The sequence below is a fragment of the Aythya marila genome (genome assembly GCF_965140915.1).
Source record: "Aythya marila genome assembly, chromosome: 4".
Taxonomy (NCBI): domain Eukaryota; kingdom Metazoa; phylum Chordata; class Aves; order Anseriformes; family Anatidae; genus Aythya; species Aythya marila.
The window spans coordinates 76,365,368-76,385,075 of NC_139045.1; the positions used below are offsets into that span (position 1 = coordinate 76,365,368).

At 64.9% G+C, this 19,708-nt stretch overlaps 2 protein-coding genes across 2 annotated transcripts; one reads left to right on the forward strand and one right to left on the reverse strand.

Annotated features, from left to right (window-relative positions):
• Positions 1–516: 516 nt before the first annotated feature.
• Positions 517–3,184, reverse strand: NAGK (N-acetylglucosamine kinase; the record flags this gene model as incomplete). Its single annotated transcript, XM_082759083.1, has 10 exons — positions 517–754; positions 925–1,003; positions 1,279–1,376; positions 1,717–1,804; positions 1,903–2,015; positions 2,098–2,208; positions 2,316–2,457; positions 2,533–2,631; positions 2,766–2,850; positions 3,156–3,184. 10 exons carry the CDS (start codon positions 3,182–3,184, stop codon positions 567–569), a joined length of 1,032 nt encoding a protein of 343 aa, XP_082615209.1. The 3' UTR covers positions 517–566.
• Positions 3,185–14,122: 10,938 nt separating this feature from the next.
• TEX261 (testis expressed 261) lies at positions 14,123–18,928 on the forward strand. The gene is made up of 6 exons (XM_082758798.1): positions 14,123–14,305; positions 15,187–15,266; positions 15,528–15,681; positions 17,327–17,394; positions 17,680–17,782; positions 18,103–18,928. Exons 1-6 carry the CDS (start codon positions 14,236–14,238, stop codon positions 18,216–18,218), a joined length of 591 nt encoding a protein of 196 aa, XP_082614924.1. The 5' UTR covers positions 14,123–14,235; the 3' UTR covers positions 18,219–18,928.
• The last annotated feature ends 780 nt before the right edge of the window (positions 18,929–19,708 follow it).

Below are 19,708 nucleotides of genomic sequence, written 5' to 3' on the forward strand. Positions count from 1 at the left end.
TTGTCCCCTTTGCTCTCTCTCTTCCCCCTTTATTTTCCCCTTTGCTCTCTCCCCTATTTTTTTCCCCTTTGCTCTCTCCCCTTTTTTTTTCCCCTTATTTTCATTTCCTCCCCTCCTCTCTCTCCCCACCCCTTTTTTTTTTTTTCCCCTTTCCTTCCTCCTCCAGCCCAACCCCAGCCCTTACCCCAGCCCCAGCGGACTCCACGTGCCCGGCCACAACCTCCCCATGCCTGCATCTCCCCAGGGCTCATGGGCACCACGGTGGGGTGGCCCCATAGCCCCCCGTGTCCCCCCAAACACCCCCAAGGACAGCTTCAGACCCTGCCCTGGGGTCTGACCTGTCCCCTTCCTCGTGGCAGCTGCACCAGGACCGCGGTGACAAGGGGACCACCACCACTCAGAGCTGGTGGCCACCGGTGGCACCTTGCGCCCGGAGCGCATTGTGGCCATCAGGAGCCTTCCTCCTCCTCTTCCTCCTCCTCCCCCTCGGCCCCGACGCACCGTGCAGGCAGCGGCTCGGCTCCTTCCTTCCTTTTATTGTACAAAACCCCCCCAAAAATCCCCCTCTAGAAGCGGTGGCTGTAGAAGACGTCCACGTTGGCGGCGTAGTCCAGGGGCAGCGCCTGCCCGATGCTCTTGGCCCCCAGGCTGGCCCCCCCCAGCGCCGACGACTGCCTCAGCTTCAGGAGGCTGAAATGGGTGAAGGGACCCCCGGGACGCTCCCCCTGAGCCTGCGCCAGCACCCGGACAAATCCTACACAAGGGGACGGAGGTTTTGGGGTGGCAGGAGCCACCGGGACCCCCGGGAGGCGAGGGAGTCCCCCACAGGGAGGGGGCCCATCCCGCCCCCACTGTCACCAGGGGGCTCGGGGGGACACGTGGAGCTCCCACAGGGTGTGGGACACCCCCCGTGCCCCCGCTCACCTTCCCTCATCAGGTCCCAGCTGTTCCAGACGGAGCCCACGCAGACGATGGGGAGCCCCAGCTCCCCCTGGAACAGGCTCTGCGCGGGGAGCAGGCGGTGGCTCAGCCCCCTCCGTGGGGGGGAAATGGGGCCAGGAGACCCCCAGGGCCCAAAAAAACCAGGGCCAGGAGATCCCAAGACCTAGAGACCCCCCCAGATGACCCGGAGACCCCCCCAAGGGCCAGGAGACCCCTGCTCCAAGCAGCTTCCTGGGCACCGTGCCGATGGCGCATCAGGAGCAGGGGGTCCCGCAGCCCCAACCCCAAGGACCCCGGGGACAGGAGCGGGGGACGTCCCCGTCCCCCACCTCTCACCTCGTGGATTTTGGGCAGCACGGCGACCACGTGGCGAGCCAGCACCTCCCCGGCCTTGCTGAAGATGTGGCAGCACAGAGGGTCCCCTGCCTGGGCACCTGGCGCCGAGAGGGGCAGCGGGATGGGGACAGGGTCGGGGATGGGGACAGGGATGGGGACGGGGATGGGGACAGCTCACGGTGTCCCCATGCTCACTGGCACCCGTCCCCACCCCGACGGCCGCTCCCCATCGCTCAAGGGGCAGAGGGCGCTCGGGGCGAAGGGCAGCGATGGGGCAGGGAATTGGGGTGCTGGGGGCCGCGAGGGGCAAAGGGACCAGCAGCGAGGGACACGGGGAGGTCCCCGGTGGGCACCCAGCGTGGCAACCCCGACTGTGCCCCCCCCGGGGCTGCCACCACCCGCTTTAGGGCCCAAACCCAGCCCCGCACGGTGCCCTACCCGCTGCCAGGATCTGGCAAAACCCCGCAAACTTGGCCTTCTCGAAGGTGCGGTAGAGATGCGTCAGGAGCCCCAACCTGTCCGAGACCTGGGGCAGGGCCCCGCCATGAGCCCTGCGCGATGCTGGGACCCCCCCCAATGAGCCCCGAGCGATGCTGGACCCCCCCCAAGCCCCCAATTTGGCACCTGGAAGTACTGGAACATGGCCTGCTTGACGTGCCCGACGTCGTGCGGCGGCTCCTGCAGGTTGTCCATGCAGTCGAAAACCGTCTTCACCGCCTGGTGCGCGATCCAGTAGGCTGCAGGGCGCGCAACCGACGTGAGCCCCCCCCCCCAACAACAACCCAAACCCCTTCCCCGAGCCCCCTTCCTCCTCCTCACCGGAGCCTTCGTCGCCCAGCATGTGCCCCCAGCCGCCGCAGCCCGTCTGCGAGCCGTCGGGGTTGATGAGCTTGCAGTTGGAGCCGGTGCCCGAGATCAGCACGATGCCGCCTGCGGTGGGGACAGCGTTGGGGACACCGGCACCCCCCGCCCCATACAACGCCCCACAAGGTCAACCCTTGGGGAATTTAATCACCCCCCCCGGGGCCTTCCCATACCACGGTCGGTGGCGGTGGCCATGGCCCCCAGGGCGTCGGAGGTGAGGTGATAACTCTGGCTCAGGCACGGGAAGCGGCGGCGCAGCTCCGCCAGCAGCAGGGCGATGGCATCCTCCTGGTCCCCCCCGCTCAGGGACAGCCCCTGCCACCACGGGGACGTCACCCAGAGCAGGGGGGACACTTGGGGGGGGCGGAATGGGTGAGGATGGGGGCTCACCAGCGAGCGGAGAGGCACCTTTGGGTCCACGCCTGCCCTGCGCTTGGCCTCGCTCACCAGCTCCTGGATCCTCTCCGCGCACGCCGCGGCGCCGACCAGCTTGGGCACCCCGGGGAGCAGCACTGAGCCCCCCGCCAGCACCCCCATGGGTGTGGGGGGGGCACCCCACGGCCCCCAGCTCCTCCACCGTCACCTCGGGGTTTGGGGGACCCCCCCCCCCAAATTGTGCTTACCCAGTGGTTGGTGCAGGGCCCCTCCGCCTCGGCCAGGACGCGGCCGTCCGCCGCCACCAGCACCACCCGGGAGTGGGTGCCCCCTCTGTGGGGACACGGGGGGGTCACTGCCGGGCCCTGCGCTGCTGCCACCCCCCCAAAGACCCCCCCAATGACCCCCCCAGGTGGGGATCCCTAGGGTGGGGGCTACGGATCCGGCTTTTACCCCCCCCGGGGCCCTGCACCGCGACCTCCCCAAGGGGCACCAGGGGCGCACGGGGGCGCACGGGGGCGCACGGGGGGCGCAAGCAGCGGGGGGGGGCAAACAGCGGGGGGGGGGTTGTAAGCAATGGGGGGGGGTCAGGAGAGGTTTGGGGACGTGGGTCCGGCCCCCCCCCCGCAGCCTCTCACCCCTCCACGCCGCCGAACAGCGCGGCCATGGCGCCGGCACCCCCCCCCCCCGTGGCCACCCCTTCCCCGTTCCGCCCCGTTCCGCCCCGCTCCGCCCCGGTCCGGCCCCCCCGCGAGAAGCCGCGCCCGGGAGGCGGGGGGGGGGGCGGCGCCGGGACACGGGGGTGGCGGGGACACGGCACCACGGCCCCCCCCCCCCCGAGCCCCCAAACCCCAGGCTCGGATCGCAGCTCAAGGGGGGGACCCCCCGGTTGTTGCCCCCCCCCCCCCCCCGGTGCCCGGTCCCCAGAGCCCGGCGGCCCCCCCTGCGTCAGGGGCCAGGGGCAGGGGCAGGGGAAGCGCCCCCCCGCAGCACCCGGCCCAAACGTGGGGACTGCGGGGATGGGGGCGTTGGGATGGACGGACGGACAGACGGATAATGGGATGGGTGGGTGGGGGGGTGGGGGCGTGGATGGATGGATGGACAAATATGGATAATGGGATGGATGGAGGGATGGATGGACGGACAGACGGATGGATGGATGGGTGGAAGGATAGAGGGATGGAGGGATGGACAGACAGACGGATAATGGGATGGATGGGTGGATGGATGGATGGATGGAGGGATGGATGGAGGGATGGGTGGACAGACGGACAGATGGATAATGGGGTGGATAATAGGATGGATGGATGCATGGAGGGATGGACAGACAGACAATGGGGTGGATGGAGGGATGGATGGATGGATGGACGGACGGATGGACGGACGGATGGATGGAGGGATAGATGGATGGAGGGACGGATGGACGGATGGATGGATGAGTGGACAGACAGACAGATAATGAGATGGATGGAGGGATGAATGGATGGACAGACGGACGGACAGATGGATGGAGGGACGGGTGGATGGAGGGGTTGAGGGATGGACAGACAGACAGATAATGGGATGGATGGAGGGATGGATGGACAGACGGACGGACGGACGGACGGATGGATGGGGGGCACATCACAACAGAAAGAGCGAGCGCAAGGAAATGGGGCAGGGAGGAGGAGGTGGAGAAGGCGGCGACGGGTGCACAGGGACAGGGGCCCGGCGTGGGGAGGGGGCTCGCGGGCTGGAGCCCCTCTGCACCACGCACACGGCCCAGAGGTGCTGCGGCTGGGGGGGGAGGTTCTATGGACGTGGGGGGGCACCCAGAGGAGCCCCCAGCCCAGCGCCCAGCCCAGTTGGGCACTGGTGGCCCCCCCCACCTGGGGGTTCACCTGCAGCACCCATGGGGGACGCACAGGGGGTGGGGGGTGTCGGGGACCTGGGGGGGGTTCCCAGCGAGGGGGAGCTTCTTTTTTGGGGGGGGGGGGATGTGCTGTGCCCCCAGCGTGGTAAAAAGGGATGGGTGGGATGGGGACCGCGGCCCCCCTGCTCTGCATGGGGCTGGAGATGCTGGGGGGGCAGAGAGATTGGGGGGGTGGAGGTATTTTGGGGGGGGTGGGGGTGTTGGGGGGCACTTTGTTAGTCTGGAGTCCCCGCCTGGCTCCTTCCCAAGCACTTTTTTGGGGGGTCCCGGAGGGGGAACCTGCAGCCAGACCCCCCCAGTACCTGCTGCGGGGAGCTGTGGAGGCGCAGGGACCCCCCAAAAAAAATCCTCCCCGCTGTCCCCCAAGGTGGGGACAGGGAGGAGCAGCAGGGGAAGGGTTAAGCAGCGGTCCCACCAAAGGGGGGGTGAGTCTGGAGCGTGCAGCCCCCCCCCCCCCCCCTAGCCCACCGCCCTCGCGCCCTCATTAAGCCCTGGTGGCACCAGGCTGTCTGCCCTGGCGGGGGCCGGGATGGGGACGGGGACACGGGGACGGGGACAGGGCTGGGGGGCCGCCTTTGTGTGGACTTGTGGCACAGTTGGAGCCGAGCTGGTGGCTGCTGCCAAGGGTCCCGGAGCTGTGGGTGAGTCCGGGGGTGCCCCCCCAGGCCCGTGGGGACGGAGGGCGCTGACCCCACAGGGGTTTGGGGCTGCCCTGGGGGCTGGGAAGGGATTTGGGGCGCAGGGCACGGGCAGCGGGGATGGCAGAAGCTGGGATGGGGATGGCTGGAGCTGTCCCCAAGCAGTGCAGCGTGGCCAGGACCTCGAGTCCTGTCCCCAACCCCGTCCCCAACCCCAATCCTGTCCCCAGTCCCATCCCCAGACCAGTTCCCAGCCCCAGTTCCCAGCCCCGTGCCTCCAGCTCGCCCCATCTCACACCGAAGCCTGGGCGCATGGACGCGCGTGGCCCCGCACAACTTGGGGTGAAACGTGGAGGTTTTGGGGTGGCTGCACCCCCCCCTTCATGCACTCCATCACCTCCCAGCCCCAAAACCCCACAGGTCACATCGCCAGGCAGGAATGGGGTGGGTGAAGGCACCTGAAGGAGAGGGGACACCACGCCGAGCACGGGGACCCCTAGTTAGCTCGCACCCAGCCCTCGCTTCGTCATTTTTCGGGCACCCACGGGTGCCGGGGTCACCCTCACCTCCAGGAGAGCCCCCCAGGACCAGGCAGGACACGGAGGGAGGCCTGGAAGCTTCAAGCTGCTCCTGGAGGGGCTGGGGGTCCGGGGGGGGGGGTCGGTGCGCAGGGGCGGCCGCTTCGCCCGCGTGCTTGGAGAGGGCTGGAGCCAGAAGCGGGGCGCACGGAGGAGGAGGAGGAGGAGGAAGATTCGCAGAGAAGTGATCCTGCCCCGGCCGTGGGAAGGGTTTGGTGGGACCCCAACTCCCCCGGGGGGCACCGGTGGGGGCTCAAAGCGGGGCGCAAAGGGGTCGGATTTGGGCACTTTGTGTCCCGGGGGGCGCCCAGCGGGCAAGGGGAGCAGAGGGGTGAGGCAGGAGCGCGCTGGGAACCCCACAGAGCCACGGACACACAGGTGAAGCTGGGCCCTGTCCGTCTGTCCGTCCCTCTGTCCGTCTGTCCGTCCCTCTGTCCGTCTGTCCGTCCTTCCCCCAGCCGTCCCCTGCCCTCTCGGCCTCTCTCTCTCTCTCCCCGCTCCGCTCCCGCTGTGGCACCCGGCCAGCCCCCCCAGCCCTCCTTCCATCCACCTCCCCTCCGTCCTGCTGTCCCTCCAGCACCCATTTCTCCATCGCCCACCCCTCCAGCACCCATCCCCTCATCGCCCACCCCTCCAGCACCCATCCATCCATCACCCACCCCTCCAGCACCCATCCCCTCATCGCCCACCCCTCCAGCACCCACCTCTCCATCACCCACCCCTCTATCACCCATCCACCCATCCACCCATCCTTCCATCCATCCATCCATCCTTCCACCCATCCACCCACCACCCACCCCCATCCCTTCCTCCACCCCCCTGCACCCACCCCTCTGTCCCCCCTCCACCTTTTTCCACCCCCACCCCCCCCCATTCCCACCCCTCTTTGTTCAGGAGCTTGGGCTCAGCGCAGCACCCCCCAGCCTGGGCGTCCCCTGCCCCGGGACGGTGACACAGGATGGTGACACCGACGGCCCCGAGCGGGTGTTTGGGGCCTCGGGGGGGGGGTCCTCAAGTTTTTGGGACCCACGGAGGGACCTTGGGAGCGTGGGGTGACCGCACGGTCACGGCACCGCCGGCGGGTGCGGTGGCATTTGTGCTGGAGACCTGGCTGCCACCGAGACATTGGCGAAGGGGACGCGGAGGTGAACGCTGAAAGGGCACGGGGAGGGGGGGTGTGGGGAAGGGGGGGGCACGGGGAGGTGACGGGGGGCATGGGGAGGTGACGGGGGGCATGGGGAGGTAGCAGGGGGCATGGGGAGGTTGGAGGGTATGGAGAGATTGGGGACATGGGGAGGTGACAGGGGACATGGGGAGGTAGGGGGGCATGGGGAGGTGTAAGGGGCCATGGGGAGGTGTAAGGGGGGGCACAAGGAGGTTTTTTGGGGGGGGCCAGGCTCATGCAGCTGCTCTGCCTGGGGCGGGCGCTGCTGCCCAAAGCCCCCCCCGGCTGCGCCCCCGAGCCGTGCGCTCACCCCCAGCCCAGCTCCAGCCGGCTTCCAGGTGAGGATTTGGCTAAAAACCCGCCGCCTTCACCCAAATCCGGAGAGGAAAACCCCTTCCCAGCCCCGAGAGCTTTGCCCCCTCAGCAGTTCCACACCCCCCCAGCCCCTTTACACCCCACAGATGCACGGGGTTTGGTTCGGTTCGGGGCCGTGCCTCGGTTTCCCCACCTGCAGGAAGTGCACGGGCGCACGCGTGGGTGTCGGGGGGCGCAAGGGGGTGTGGATGGGGGGGTACACACACGGGGGGGGGGTGCTGGGGGCCGGGCAGGGCAGGGGTCACGGCGCCCACGGTGCAGGCAGCAGCGCCGCAGCCCTGACCTATTTAGCGCCGGCGCCCGCCCGGCTGCCGGGGGCCAGGCTGGAAAGTGAGTTAATGGGGTGGGCAGGGGCTGGGGGGCTGCGGGGGCTGCTCCCAGGAGGGGATCTGGAGCCAAACTGGTGTCACTGGGCTGCCTCCGGCCTCCCCGGCGCTTCTGGATGCTCCCCGGAGGCTCCTGGTGGCCGCAGACCCCCGAGGAGCCACCCTATATCTGGGGACCCCGGCACCCGGTGGTTTTGGGGTCAGCCTGGGCTCTGCCACTCGTCCCCAAGTGTCCCCGTGTCCACCCCCCCATGCCCTGGGGACCCTGGGACGGCTGCGGTGGCGTCAGGGGCTGCTAAACCCTGGCAGGCGCCTGGCAGGCGCTAAGAGGATCCAGCGCCGCTAATCCCCCGCTGACGCAGACCCCCCCCAGACCCCCCCCAAGGGTCCCCAACCACCGCCAAGCTGACACCAGGGGGCTGGGGACACCTGTGGGGATGTGGGGGGCTCTGCCGGACCCCTGGGTGGGTGCTGGGTGGGTGCAGCACCCCAAAAATTTGTTGGGGTGGGCGAGCACCCCAAAAATGCTGGGGACGCGCTGGGCTCCTGTGCCGGGCGCAGGGACATGCTGGGGGGGTTCCCAGAGGGGCAGGGGGTGCAGCACAAGGGTGCCCACATCCCCCACACATCCCCGTGTGCCCCCCTTCCTTATGGGGCTGAAACCCCCGGCACAGGGCGGTTTTGGGGAGCGGGAGTGGGGTGCCCCCAGCGGGCCGGCGAGGCTGACGCGTGGCGGTCCCAAACTGCGTCGCATTCACAGTTCGGGGAGCACGCGGAGGCTAAGGGGAGCTGACAGGAAAACCTTTAGTGGAACAAACGGGAAGATGATATCAGGCAAGGCTGACCGGAGCCTGAACCCCGGCCCTACACAGAGCAAATTAGCGTCAACCAAAATAGCGCCGGGCACCGGGCGCAGCCGGGCTGTCAGCCCGCATCAGGGCACGGATGCATAAGGGATGGAGCAGGGGGGGCGAGCGTGGGGTTGAGGGGGGCGGCGTCACGGCGTGGGTTTTGGGGAACGGGGTTTGGGGAGGGAAAAAATCCCGGCCGTGGGGATGCGTGGAGAGGGGACGGAAAGCTCTCCGTGGGGTGCACGGGGCTGGGGGGCACAGAAACCCCTCTCCATGGGGACACAGGGGGCTGGGGGGTACAGAAACCCCCCTTCTGTGGGGTGCACGGGGCTGGGGGGCAAAATCCCAGCCGTGGGGATGCTTGAAGACTTGGGGGGGGGCACCAAAACCTCTCCGTGGGGATGCATGGGGCTGGGGGGAAAAATATCGGCCGTGGGGATGCGTGGAGAGGGGACGGAAAGCTCTCCGTGGGGTGCATGGGGCTGGGGGGCACAGAAACTCCCCCACCCCTTGGGGATGCATGGGGCTGGGGGGCAAAATCCCAGCTGTGGGGATGCGTGGAGCCATGGGGGGGGACACAGAAACCCCTCCATGGGGACGCAGGGGGCTTGGGGAGGGGGTGGGAAGCAAAAATACCCCATTGGGGGGGATGTGCAGGGGGGTGACAAGCCCTGGTCCACGGGGTCCAAGGGGTGAGGAGGAGAAACCCAAATATCTGGGGGCGCACAGGTACATAAGGGGGTGGCAGCCCCCTCCCCATGGGGAAAAAAACCCAGGGAAGCCAAAATTGGGGCAGCGTTTGGGATGTTGCCCCCCCCCCAGCCCCATAACTCCCCCCTCCACACCCCCCCAAGCCCTGCGCCAGGGGTGCCCAGTGCCGCGGCAGGTGGTGAGCGGGGAGGCGGGGGGGGGGGGGGAAAAAGCAGCAAAAAAAAAAAAAAAAAGCTCTGTGAAACACATAAAAAGCTGGCAAAGTGAGGGGGGGGGCAGCCGGTGGGGCCTCCCCCTCCTCCTCCCCAGCTGAACTCGCACATTTTTTGCGCTTGGCTGCCCCGGCAGCGAGAGCGCTGGAAGCCAACTCCCCAGCGAGCGCCGAGGCAGGCTTCGCAGCCATTTTGTTGCTGGCTTGAACCGGAAAAAAGGGGAAAAAAAGAAAAAAAAAAGAGGAGAAAAAAATAAAAAGGAGAAAAATAAAAAATAAAAAATAAAAACATGAGGAGAAAAAAAAAATATACAAGGCAGCCCAGCCCTGCAGCCGATGGAAACTGTGGGAACGGAGAGCTGCGCGCCCGCACCTCGCCGACAGCTCCCGGCGTGGCTGCGACATCCTGGGATGGGGAATGCCCCGATTGAGTGCTCGGGGTGTTTGGGGTATTTGGGGTGTTTGGGGTTCTTGGGGTGTTTGGGGTGTTTGGGGTGTTTGGGGTGCCCAAGGTGCCCAAGGTGCCCAAGGTGCCCGGGGTGCCCGGGGTGCCCAAGGTGCCCGAGGCGCAGCGGGTGGCACGCAGTGCCGATGCGCCCCGATGTCACATTTCTGGGGTCAGCACCAGCCCCCCCATAGCCCCCCCACAGCTCCCAGTTCATCCCAGTTTGCATCGGCACGGCACGGGCCGGTGCTCGCCGTGTCCGGCCCCGAACGGGCGCTTTGCGCACCGGGGAGCGCGCGCCCCGCGGCATCGCCCCCAAACCGGGGGACGGGGGGGCACGGGGAAAATCCCAAATCTCTGGGAGAGATGGAGAAGGGAAAGGGGCCGCCGGGATGTCCCTCTGTCCCTCTGTCCCTCTGTCCCTCTGTCCGTCTGTCCCCACGCGCTGACCCCGCTGCTTGCTGGGAGCGGCGGCCCCGCAGCCCCACGTGCGTTTTTGGTGGAAACACGGGAAAAAAAAAAATCACCAATAACACCCCCACCGGCACCGGGAGGTTTTTGGGATTGCGGGCGCAGCCCCGCGGTGCCGGCTGGGGTCACCCCACAGACCCAGCCGGGAGGCACAAAGCTGGGTTTGGGCGGCCCCACACAAAGAGATCAGGGTGCACGACCCCATACCCTACAGCCCCCTTCACCCACCCCGCTGCGCTCCTGCCTGCCCCGTGCTGGCGCCCCCATGTCCCTGTGTCCCCATATTCCCCTGTCCCCGTGTCCCCATACCCCTGCAGCCCCCTGTCCATAGGTACCCCTGTCCATATATCCCCATGTCCCCATGTCCCTGCATCCCCATGTCCCCATGTCCCCATGTCTCTGTGTCCCCGTGTCCCCCTGTCCCTGTGTCCCCATATTCCCCTGTCCCCATGTCTCTGTGTCCCCATATCCTCTTGCCCCCATGTCCCTCTGTCCCCATGTCCCTGTGTCCCCATGTCCCATATCCCTCTGTCTCTGTGTCCCCATATTCCCCTGTCCCCATGTCCCTCTGTCCCCATGTTCCCCTGTCCCTGTGTCCCCATATTCCCCTGTCCCCACGTCCCAATGTCTCTGTGTCCCCATGTCCCCCTGTCCCCATGTCCCTCCGTCCCCATATTCCCCTGTCCCCGTGTCCCCCTGTTCCTGTGTCCCCGTGTCCCCATGTTCCCCTGTCCCCATGTCCCCCTGTCCCCCTGTCCCCATATTTCCCTGTCTCCAGGTCCCCATGTCTCTCCATCCCTGTGTCCCCATGTCCCTCTGTCCCTGTGTCCCCATATCCACCTGCCCCCATGTCCCTCTGTCCCCATGTCCCATATCCCTCTGTCCCTGTGTCCCTCTGTCCCCCTGTCCCCCTGTCCCCATATTCCCCTGTCCCCATATTCCCCTGTCCCCAGGTCCCCATGTCCCTCCATCCCTGTGTCCCCATATCCCTCTGTTCTTCTGTCCCCATGTCCCTCTGTCCCTCTGTCCCCATATTCCCCTGTCCCCATATTTCCCTGTCCCCAGGTCCCCATGTCTCTCCATCCCTGTGTCCCCATGTCCTTCTGTCCCTGTGTCCCTATATTCCCCTGTCCCCATGTCCCCATATCTCTGTGTCCCCATATTCCCCTGTCCCTGTGTCCCCATATTCCCATCCCCATGTCCCTCTGTCCCCCTGTCCCCATATTCCCCTGTCCCCATGTCCCCATGTCTCTCCATCCCAGTGTCCCCATGTCCCCCTGTCCCCGTGTCCCCATATTCCCCTGTCCCCAGTCCCCCTGTCCCTTGGGGTGCTGCTCCCCGGTGAGACCCCAAGGCCACCCCAAGGGGTCCCAGCACCCTGCCCCGGAGGGTCACGGGGTGTCCCCCTTCCTCACCCCAGATGAATTTGGGGTGCTGGAGGCGGTGCCGGGGACACCGTGGGACCCCATCCCCTGTGCCCAGTATAGGGGAAGGGGGGGAGCCAGGATCCCAACACATCGCCCAGTGCAAACCAGTGCAAACCAGTGACACCCAGTATGTGGGGTGGGACAGGGCTGAGGACCCCCTCCGTGTCCCCAAGCTGTGGGACCGCCCCAACCCCACAGTCCCCTCTTTGGGGTCTCTCCCTGGGGTGCCCCCCTTGGAGGAGGCAGATGTAGGGGTCCCCGTATGGATACAGGGGGTCCCTATAGGGGCGCAGGGTTTCTGTATGGACACAGAGACACCGATGTGGGGCCAGCCTGGGGTCCCCATAGGGGTTCTGGGACCCTATGTGGGTGCAGGGGTTCCTCTAGAGGAAAAGGGGGCCCCTATAGGGGCGCTGGGGTCCATGTGTGAGTGTAGGGGGTCCCTATATGGGTATAGGGGTCCCTATATGAGTGTAGGGGGTCTCTATATGGGTGCAGGGCGTCCGTATAGGGGTCTAGGGGGTCCCTATATGAGTGCAGAGGTTCCCTATAATGAGTGTAGGGGTCCCTATAATGAGTGTAGGGGTCCCTATATGAGTGTAGGGGGTCCCTATATGGGTGCAGGGATTCCTGTAGAGGAGATGGAGGTCCCTATATGAGTATAGGGGTCCCTATGTGGGTGTAGGGGTCCCTATATGGGTGTAGGGGGTCCCGAAATGAGTGCAGGGGGTCCCTTAATGGATGAAAGGGGGCCTTATATGAGTGTAGGAGTTCCCTATAATGAGTGTAGGGGGTCCCTGTATGGGTGTAGGGGGGCCCTATATGGATGCAGGGATTCCTGTAGAGGAGAAGGGGGACCCTATAGGGGCGCTGGGGTCCCTATGTGAGTGTAGGGGGTTGCTATATGGGGGTAGGAGTTCCCTATAATGAGTATAGGGGTCCCTATATGAGTACAGGAGGTCCCTATATGGGTGTATGGGTCCCTACATGGTTGTAGGGGACTCCTATATGAGTGTAGGGGTCCCTGTAATGAGTGTAGGGGTTCCCTATAATGAGTGTAGGGGGCCCCTATATGAGTGTAGGGAGTCCCTATATGAGTGCAAGGGGTCCCTATATGTGTGTAGGGGATGCCTGTACGGGTGTAGGAGGTCCCTATAATGAGAGTAGGGGGTCCCTATATGGGTGCAGGGATTCCTGTAGAGGAGAAGGGGGCCCGCATAGGGGTGTAGGGGTCCCTATATGGGTGTAGGGGGTCCCAAAATGAGTGCAGGGGGTCCCTTTATGGATGAAAGGGGGCCTTATATGAGTGTAGGAGTTCCCTATAATGAGTTCAGGGGTCCCTATATGGATGTAGGGATTCCTGTGGAGGAGAAGGGGGCCCCTAGAGGGGTGCTGGGGTCCATGTGTGAGTGTAGGGGGTCCCTATATGAGTGTAGGGGTCCCTATACGTGTGTAGGGGGTCCCTGTAATGAGTGCAGGGGGTCCCTATATGAGTGTAGGGGTCCCTATATGTGTGTAGGGGGTCCCTATATAGGTGCAGGGGTTCCTGTAGAGGAGAAGGTGGCCCCTATAGGGGTGCTGGGGTCCATGTGTGAGTGCAGGGGGTCCCTATATGGGTGTAGGGGTTCTCTATAATGAGTGTAGGGGGTCCCTATATGGGTGCAGGGGTTCCTTTAGGGGAGAAGGGAGCCCCTATAGGGGTGCTGAGGTCTGTATATGAGTGTAGGTCCCTACGTGGGTGTAGGGGGTCCCTATATGAGTGTAGTGGTCCCTATATGGGTGTAGGGATTCCCTATATGAGTGTAGGGGTCCCTATATGGGTGTAGGGGGTCACTATACGGGTGTAGGGGGTCCCTATATGACTGTAAAGGTTCCCTATATGAGTGTAGGGGGTCCCTATGTGGGTGCAGGGGTTCCTGTAGAGGAGAAGGGGCCCCTATAGGGGCGCTGGCGTCCCTATATGGGTGCAGGGGTCCCTATATGGGTGCAGGGGGTCCCTATATGGGTGTAGGGGCCCCTATAATGAGTGCAGGGGGTCCCTATATGAGTGAGGGGGGTCCCTATATGGGTGTAGGGGGTCCCTATAATAAGTGCAGGGGATCCCTATATGAGTGTAGGGGTCCCTATATGAGTGAGGGGGGTCCCTATATGGGTGTAGGGGTCCCTATATGAGTGTAGGGGGTCCCTATATGTAGGGCCCCCATATGGGTTCAGGGCTCCCCATATGGCTGCGGGGGTCTCCTCCCTATCTCCCCGCCCATCTTCAGGAGCTGCCCCCTGCGCTTTGCGTGATCCCACACCCCCTTTTTTGGGGGGGCTCCCTCTGCGCTCCGGGGACCCCCTGAACCCTTTGGGGTCCCCCAAAAAACCCTCCAGGGCCCACCCCAAAACCAAATTCGGGCCCCGAGGTCCTCCCGGCCTGCAGGGGGCGCTGTGGCGGGGGCCGGGCCGGGCCGGGCCCTTTCGCTGCTTCCGGCGCCGCGTGGGCAGCGGCGGGGCCCGGCCCCGCTCCCGGCCCGGTTGGGGCCCGGTTCAGGCCCGGTTCCAGGCCCGGTTCCAGGCCCGGTTCCAGGCCCGGTTTCAGGCCCGGTTCGGTTCAGGCCCGGCCATGTGGTTCCTGTACGCCCTGAGCTGGCTGTCCCTGCTGCTGCAGGTCGCCTTCGTCACCCTGGCCATCGGTGAGGGGCTGGGGGAGGCCCTGGGAGGGGGTCTGGGGGGGGGTTTGGGGGTCCTAGGGGGGGTTTGGGGGGGATTTGGGGGCGGTGGGGGGGGTGTCCGGGTGTCCCCCGTGTCCCCTTTTTGTCCTCTGTTTGTACCCGGGTGTTGCTGGGTTGGGGTCCCCCGGGGGTCCCCAGGGGGTCCTTAGGGGGTGGGGGGCTCCAGGGGGTCCTTAAGGAGTGGGGGGGACCCAAGGGATTGGGGGGGTCCCCAGGGGGTCTCCATGGGGTGGGGGTGTTCAGGGGGTCCCCAGGGGGTCCTTAAGGGGTAGGGGTGTGTCCAGGGGGTCCTCAAGGGGGTCCCCAAGGGGTGGGGGTGTCGCAGGGGGTGGGGGGATCCCCATGGGGTGGGGGTTTCCAGGGGGTTCCTTAAGGGGTGGGGGGTCCCCAGGGAGTGGGGGGGGGGTCCCAGGGGGTCTCCATGGGGTCTCCATGGGGTGGGGGTCCCCGAGGAGTAGGGGTCCTCAGGGGTTGGGGGTCCTCAGGGGTTGGGGGTCCCCAGGGGCTGGGGATCTGCAAGGGGTGGGGGTCCTTAGGGTTTGGGGGTCCCAGGGGATGGGTGTCCCCATGGGGTGGGGGTCCTCAGGGAGTGGGGGTCCCAGGGACTGGGGGGGTCTCCAGGGAGTAGGGGGTCCCGACGGGCTGGGGGTCCCCATGGTCCCGAGCCCCCCCAGTGCCACCCAATCCGGGCACCCCCACAGCCACCAAGGCACCCCAAGCTCCTGAGGGATGCCCCAAGGTTTGGGGTCCCTCTGGGTGCCCCCATTCGCACCCCTCCTCCCCCGGGACCCCCTCCCCATATCCCCACGGGGTGGGGGCTGACCCCATTGCTCCTCCCGCAGCCGCCGGCCTCTACTACCTGGCGGAGCTGATCGAGGAGTACACGGTGGTGACCAGGAGGATCATCAAATACATGATCTGGGTGAGTGCGGGGCTGCCAGGGGGGGACACCCATCCTGTCCCCCCCCCCTCGGGGCGTTGGGGACACCGATGCCACCTCTGAGGGGTGCCCACAGCCAGCTTTTTGCCTCTTTATTTAAATAAAAACAGCTCAGGAGCTGCCTTTCCTCTGCTCACACCACAATTACTCCATGCAGGAGCTGGGGGGGGGCTCAGCCCTGCTTGGTGCCCCCCCCAGGACCCCCCTGTGACCCCCCCCTCTGCTCCTCCTCTCTCCTTGCAGTTCTCCACGGCCGTGCTCGTCGGCCTCTACCTCTTCGAGCGCTTCCCCGGCTTCATGGTGGGCGTGGGGCTCTTCACCAACCTGGTCTACTTCGGCCTGCTGCAGACCTTCCCCTTCATCGTGCTCACCTCCTCCAACTTCATCCTGTCCTGCGGTGAGCAGGGGGCAATAATACGGGGTGGTGTGGGGCAGTATGGGGTGGCATGGGGCAATACGGGGTGGCAGGGGGCAGTATGGGGTGGCGTGGGGCAGTATGGGGTGGCAGGGGGCAGTACGGGGTGGCACAGGGCAATAGGGGGTGGCGTGGGGCAATAGGAGGTGGCGTGGGGCAATAGGGGGTGAGCACGGGGCAATAGGGGGTGGCAGGGGGCAGTATGGGGTGGTGTGGGGCAATAGGGGGTGGCAGGGGGCAATAGGGGGTGAGCATGGGGCAGTATGGGGTGGCAGGGGGCAATAGGGGGTAGCGTGGGGTAATAGGGGGTGAGCACAGGGCAGTAGGGGGTGGCAGGGGGCAGTACGGGGTGGCAGGGGGCAATATGGGGTGGCATGGGGTAATATGGGGTGAGCACAGGGCAATAGGGGGTGAGCACGGGGCAGTACGGGGTGGCAGGGGGCAATAGGGGGTGGCACGGGGCAGTACGAGGTGGCGTGGGGCAATAGGGGGTGGTGTGGGGCAATAGGGGGTGGCAGGGGGCAATAGGGGGTGGCGTGGGGTAATATGGGGTGAGCACAGGGCAATAGGGGATGAGCACGGGGCAGTAGGGGGTGGCACGGGGCAATAGGGGGTGGCAGGGGGCAATAATACGGGGTGGCAGGGGGCAATAATACGGGGTGGCAGGGGGCAATGGGAGGTGGCAGGGGGCAATAGGGGGTGGCAGGGGGGCAATAGGGGGTGGCAGGGGGCAGCAGGAGCTCCCTCGGGGCGTTGCTGAGGGCTCGGGTTTTGCACCCCAGCTGCCGGGGCGGTTCGGGAAGCCGCAGGACTTTGAGCTTTGAACCCTAATCCCGATTTATGGGGCGCGGGGGGGGCGGCTGCGGCCTCCCCGCCTGTTTGTCCCGGGCCGCCAGGAGCGCGTGGCTGTGGGGAGCTGCTCTAGGAAGGGAAAAGCTTGGAAAGAAACATTTGAGGTTGCAGACAGGTGGGAATTCAGCACGATTTTGGCAAAAAAAAGCAGGCAGGAAGGAGCTTTGCTGCTTTTAGGTACGGGTTTTGTTTCCTGCCGTGCTCCCGAGCCCCGTTGCTGTGGATTTTTCGGTTCCAACCCCGGTGCCTGCAACCTCCTGGGCCAAATCCCTGCAGGATGGTGGCTCTGGGATGTCCCCGTCCTGCCAGGGGCTCGTGCAGGGGGTGGGCAGGGGTTTCTGCCCCAAATTCGGACCCCGCACGGCCTCCAGTGCCTGCGTGGGGCGCCGTGAGACCACGGTGCCCGTGAGTTATCAGTTATTAGTGTGCCTCCCCGCAGCCTCTTAAACTGTGTGGGCATCCTTCTGTCTGTCTGTCTGTCTGTCCTGCTCGGCTTCTGGACATGCAGGGGGGCACTGCAGGAACAAAACACGAAAAACGCAGGAAAAACGCAGGAAAAACGCAGGAAAAACGCAGGAAAAACGCAGGAAAAACGCAGGAAAAACACAAAAAAACACGAAAAACACAGGAAAAACACAGGAAAAACTCAGGTTTCTCGCTGGGTTCATGCCCAGCCAGAAATTCCCGGGGTGCAGGGGGGATGTGGGTGCGGGGACGGGTGGCACGGGGCAGGATTTGTCCTTTTTCTCCTGACCCTGCTGCGTTCCCTCGGCAGTGCTGGTCGTCCTCAACCACTACCTGGCCTTCCAGTACTTCGCAGAGGAATACTACCTGTTCTCCGAGGTGAGGGGTGGATTTTGTTGTTTTTTTCAACGCTAAAAATTAGGAAAAATAGAAAAAAATACTGCTTTTTAAGTTTTGTTTTTTTTTTTTTTACAAGCTAAACCCAAACCACCTCCTGCTTGGAATAATTGCTCCTCGTTTCATGCCTCGGGCACGCTGATTCTTCTGTCCTCACGCCTGCAGGGGGGGTGGAGGCCCAGATCCACCACGGGTTCTCCTTAAACCTCCTTAAACCCGGCAGAAAATGTGAATTTATTGCCTCAGCGCCCTGTGCTCTGCCTGCAGGTCCTGGCCTACTTCACCTTCTGCCTCTGGTTGATCCCCTTCGCTTTTTTCGTCTCCCTGTCGGCCGGAGAGAACATCCTGCCGTCCACGGTGCAGCCTGGAGGTGAGCGTGGCTGGGGAAACCCTGCCCAAATCCTCCCAAAACCGGGGCAGAAAGGAGCGCTGCTGCCTGGGGGGAGGAGCAGAGCGAGGCTGCTCTGGTTTTTTGGCAGGTTTGGGGCTGGGGGGGGATGTTTCACTCCAGTCCTGGAGCTCTGGAGCTCTCGCTGGGGCTTTCCCCTCATGTTTCAGCCTCAGAATCAGAGGATCTGGGCTGCCCAGATGGGAGCAAAGCACAAAAAAACCCACTCATGCGCTGCCCCAAACCCCAGGACCTGCCCTAGCGATCGCTGATTTGGGTTTTTCTTCCCTTTTTCTGCTCAGATGACGTCGTCTCCAACTACTTCACCAAGGGAAAGAGGGGCAAGCGCTCCGGCATCCTCCTCATCTTCTCCTTCATCAAGGAGGCCATCCTGCCCAGCCGGCAGAAGATTTACTGAGCCCCAGGGGGGGGCAGCCGGGGCCGGGCGGACCCAAAATGTGCCCAGGGCTGTGGGGCAGCGCGGTCCCCACGCCAGGATCCTGCTGGGAACGTGTGGATACCTGGGGGCTGCGGGCAGCAGCGGCACTGGCCGGGCTCCGCTGACGTCCTGGGACTGCCTGCGAGGAGGAGGAGGGTGAGGAAGGTCCGGTGCCCCACACAGGGACCTGCCAGGCACCGTCGCCCGCTCTGGGTGCGAGGCTGGAGGCCGTGCGCTGTGGTTTGGCTCCCCTGGCACAGCAGCAGGACGTTGACGTTTCACTGAGGTTTACGCAGAGCCATTAATTAAAAAAAAAAAAAATAAAATAAAATTAACCAGCCTCTGGACGAGCCCCGCGCCCCCGCCTGCTGGCACCGCGGCACGGGGAGCACCCCGGGACAGCAGGGGGTGGAAGGAAGGAAGGAAGGAAGGAAGGAGGGAAGGAGCGGCTTTGGTTTTGTTTGATTTAACTTTGGAGATCTCCATTTTGCCCTGGTTTTGCTGGAAAACTCCCCGAGGGGCCTGGAAGCTGCTGGGCGAGCCCCTCAGCAGCGTCTCCTGCGCTACTAAACCCGCCGGGCCTCCCTGATTGCCAGTTCCAAAACAAGTAGATGATCCTGCTGAGAAGGGGGTGCGAGCCCTTTGTTCCTTCCTACGATCATTAAAAAAAATCCCTTTTTTCCCTTTTTTCCCTTTTGTGCTTTGTTGGCGCTCCGCTTGGGCCTGGGGCAGAGCTGGGTTTTCCCCCCCGGCTCCCCGGGGTCGCGGTTCTGGGATGGTTTTTAAGGAGTTTCTGAGAAAATGGTGAATTTGTTTGCCTTATTACCTGCGAAGCTGGGTGCAGGGCTGCCCCTCCAGCCCCTATTTCATGTGACATCCCCTGAGGACATCGCTGCTCGTTGGGTTTTGTTTCTAAAGAAGAAGGGGACGTCCCCAGGGGACCTCGGTGTGTGTGGGGCGAGGAGCAGGGATGGGACAGGGGGTGAGCAGTTTGCTGCCCGTGCTGCGGGAAGCTCCTGGGGGTGCTCTCAGGCTCCTGCTGTGGTTTTTAACCCGAAGCTGCAGCCTGCGGGCCCCCCGTGGGTGCCAGGACGGGCTCGGCAGCCCGCGGTGCACCCTTGGGTGCAGTTCTGGCACCACCAGCTCCAAATCCCTCGCTGCAGCTCCGGGTGCTCCTGCTCCAGGCGGAGGCTCGCCGAATTATGCTGAAAACAGGAATTTCTGCAGGAAACCCACGGCAAGAGGAGGGAGGGGGAGGCTGCGGGGGCACCTCGGGGACAGGGACAGCGGGAGGGGACACGCAGGGGGGGGGACGGCTCCTTCCAGCCACGTCTTCACAGCTCTGCTCCGAAGTGTTTTAACAGTTCCCAGCGCCTCGGGCACCGCCAGATGGGCTGGAGCGGGCGCTGCGTGGTGGCAGCGGGGACGGGGACGGGGTCAGGCTCCTCGTGCTGATCCCCGGGCATTTA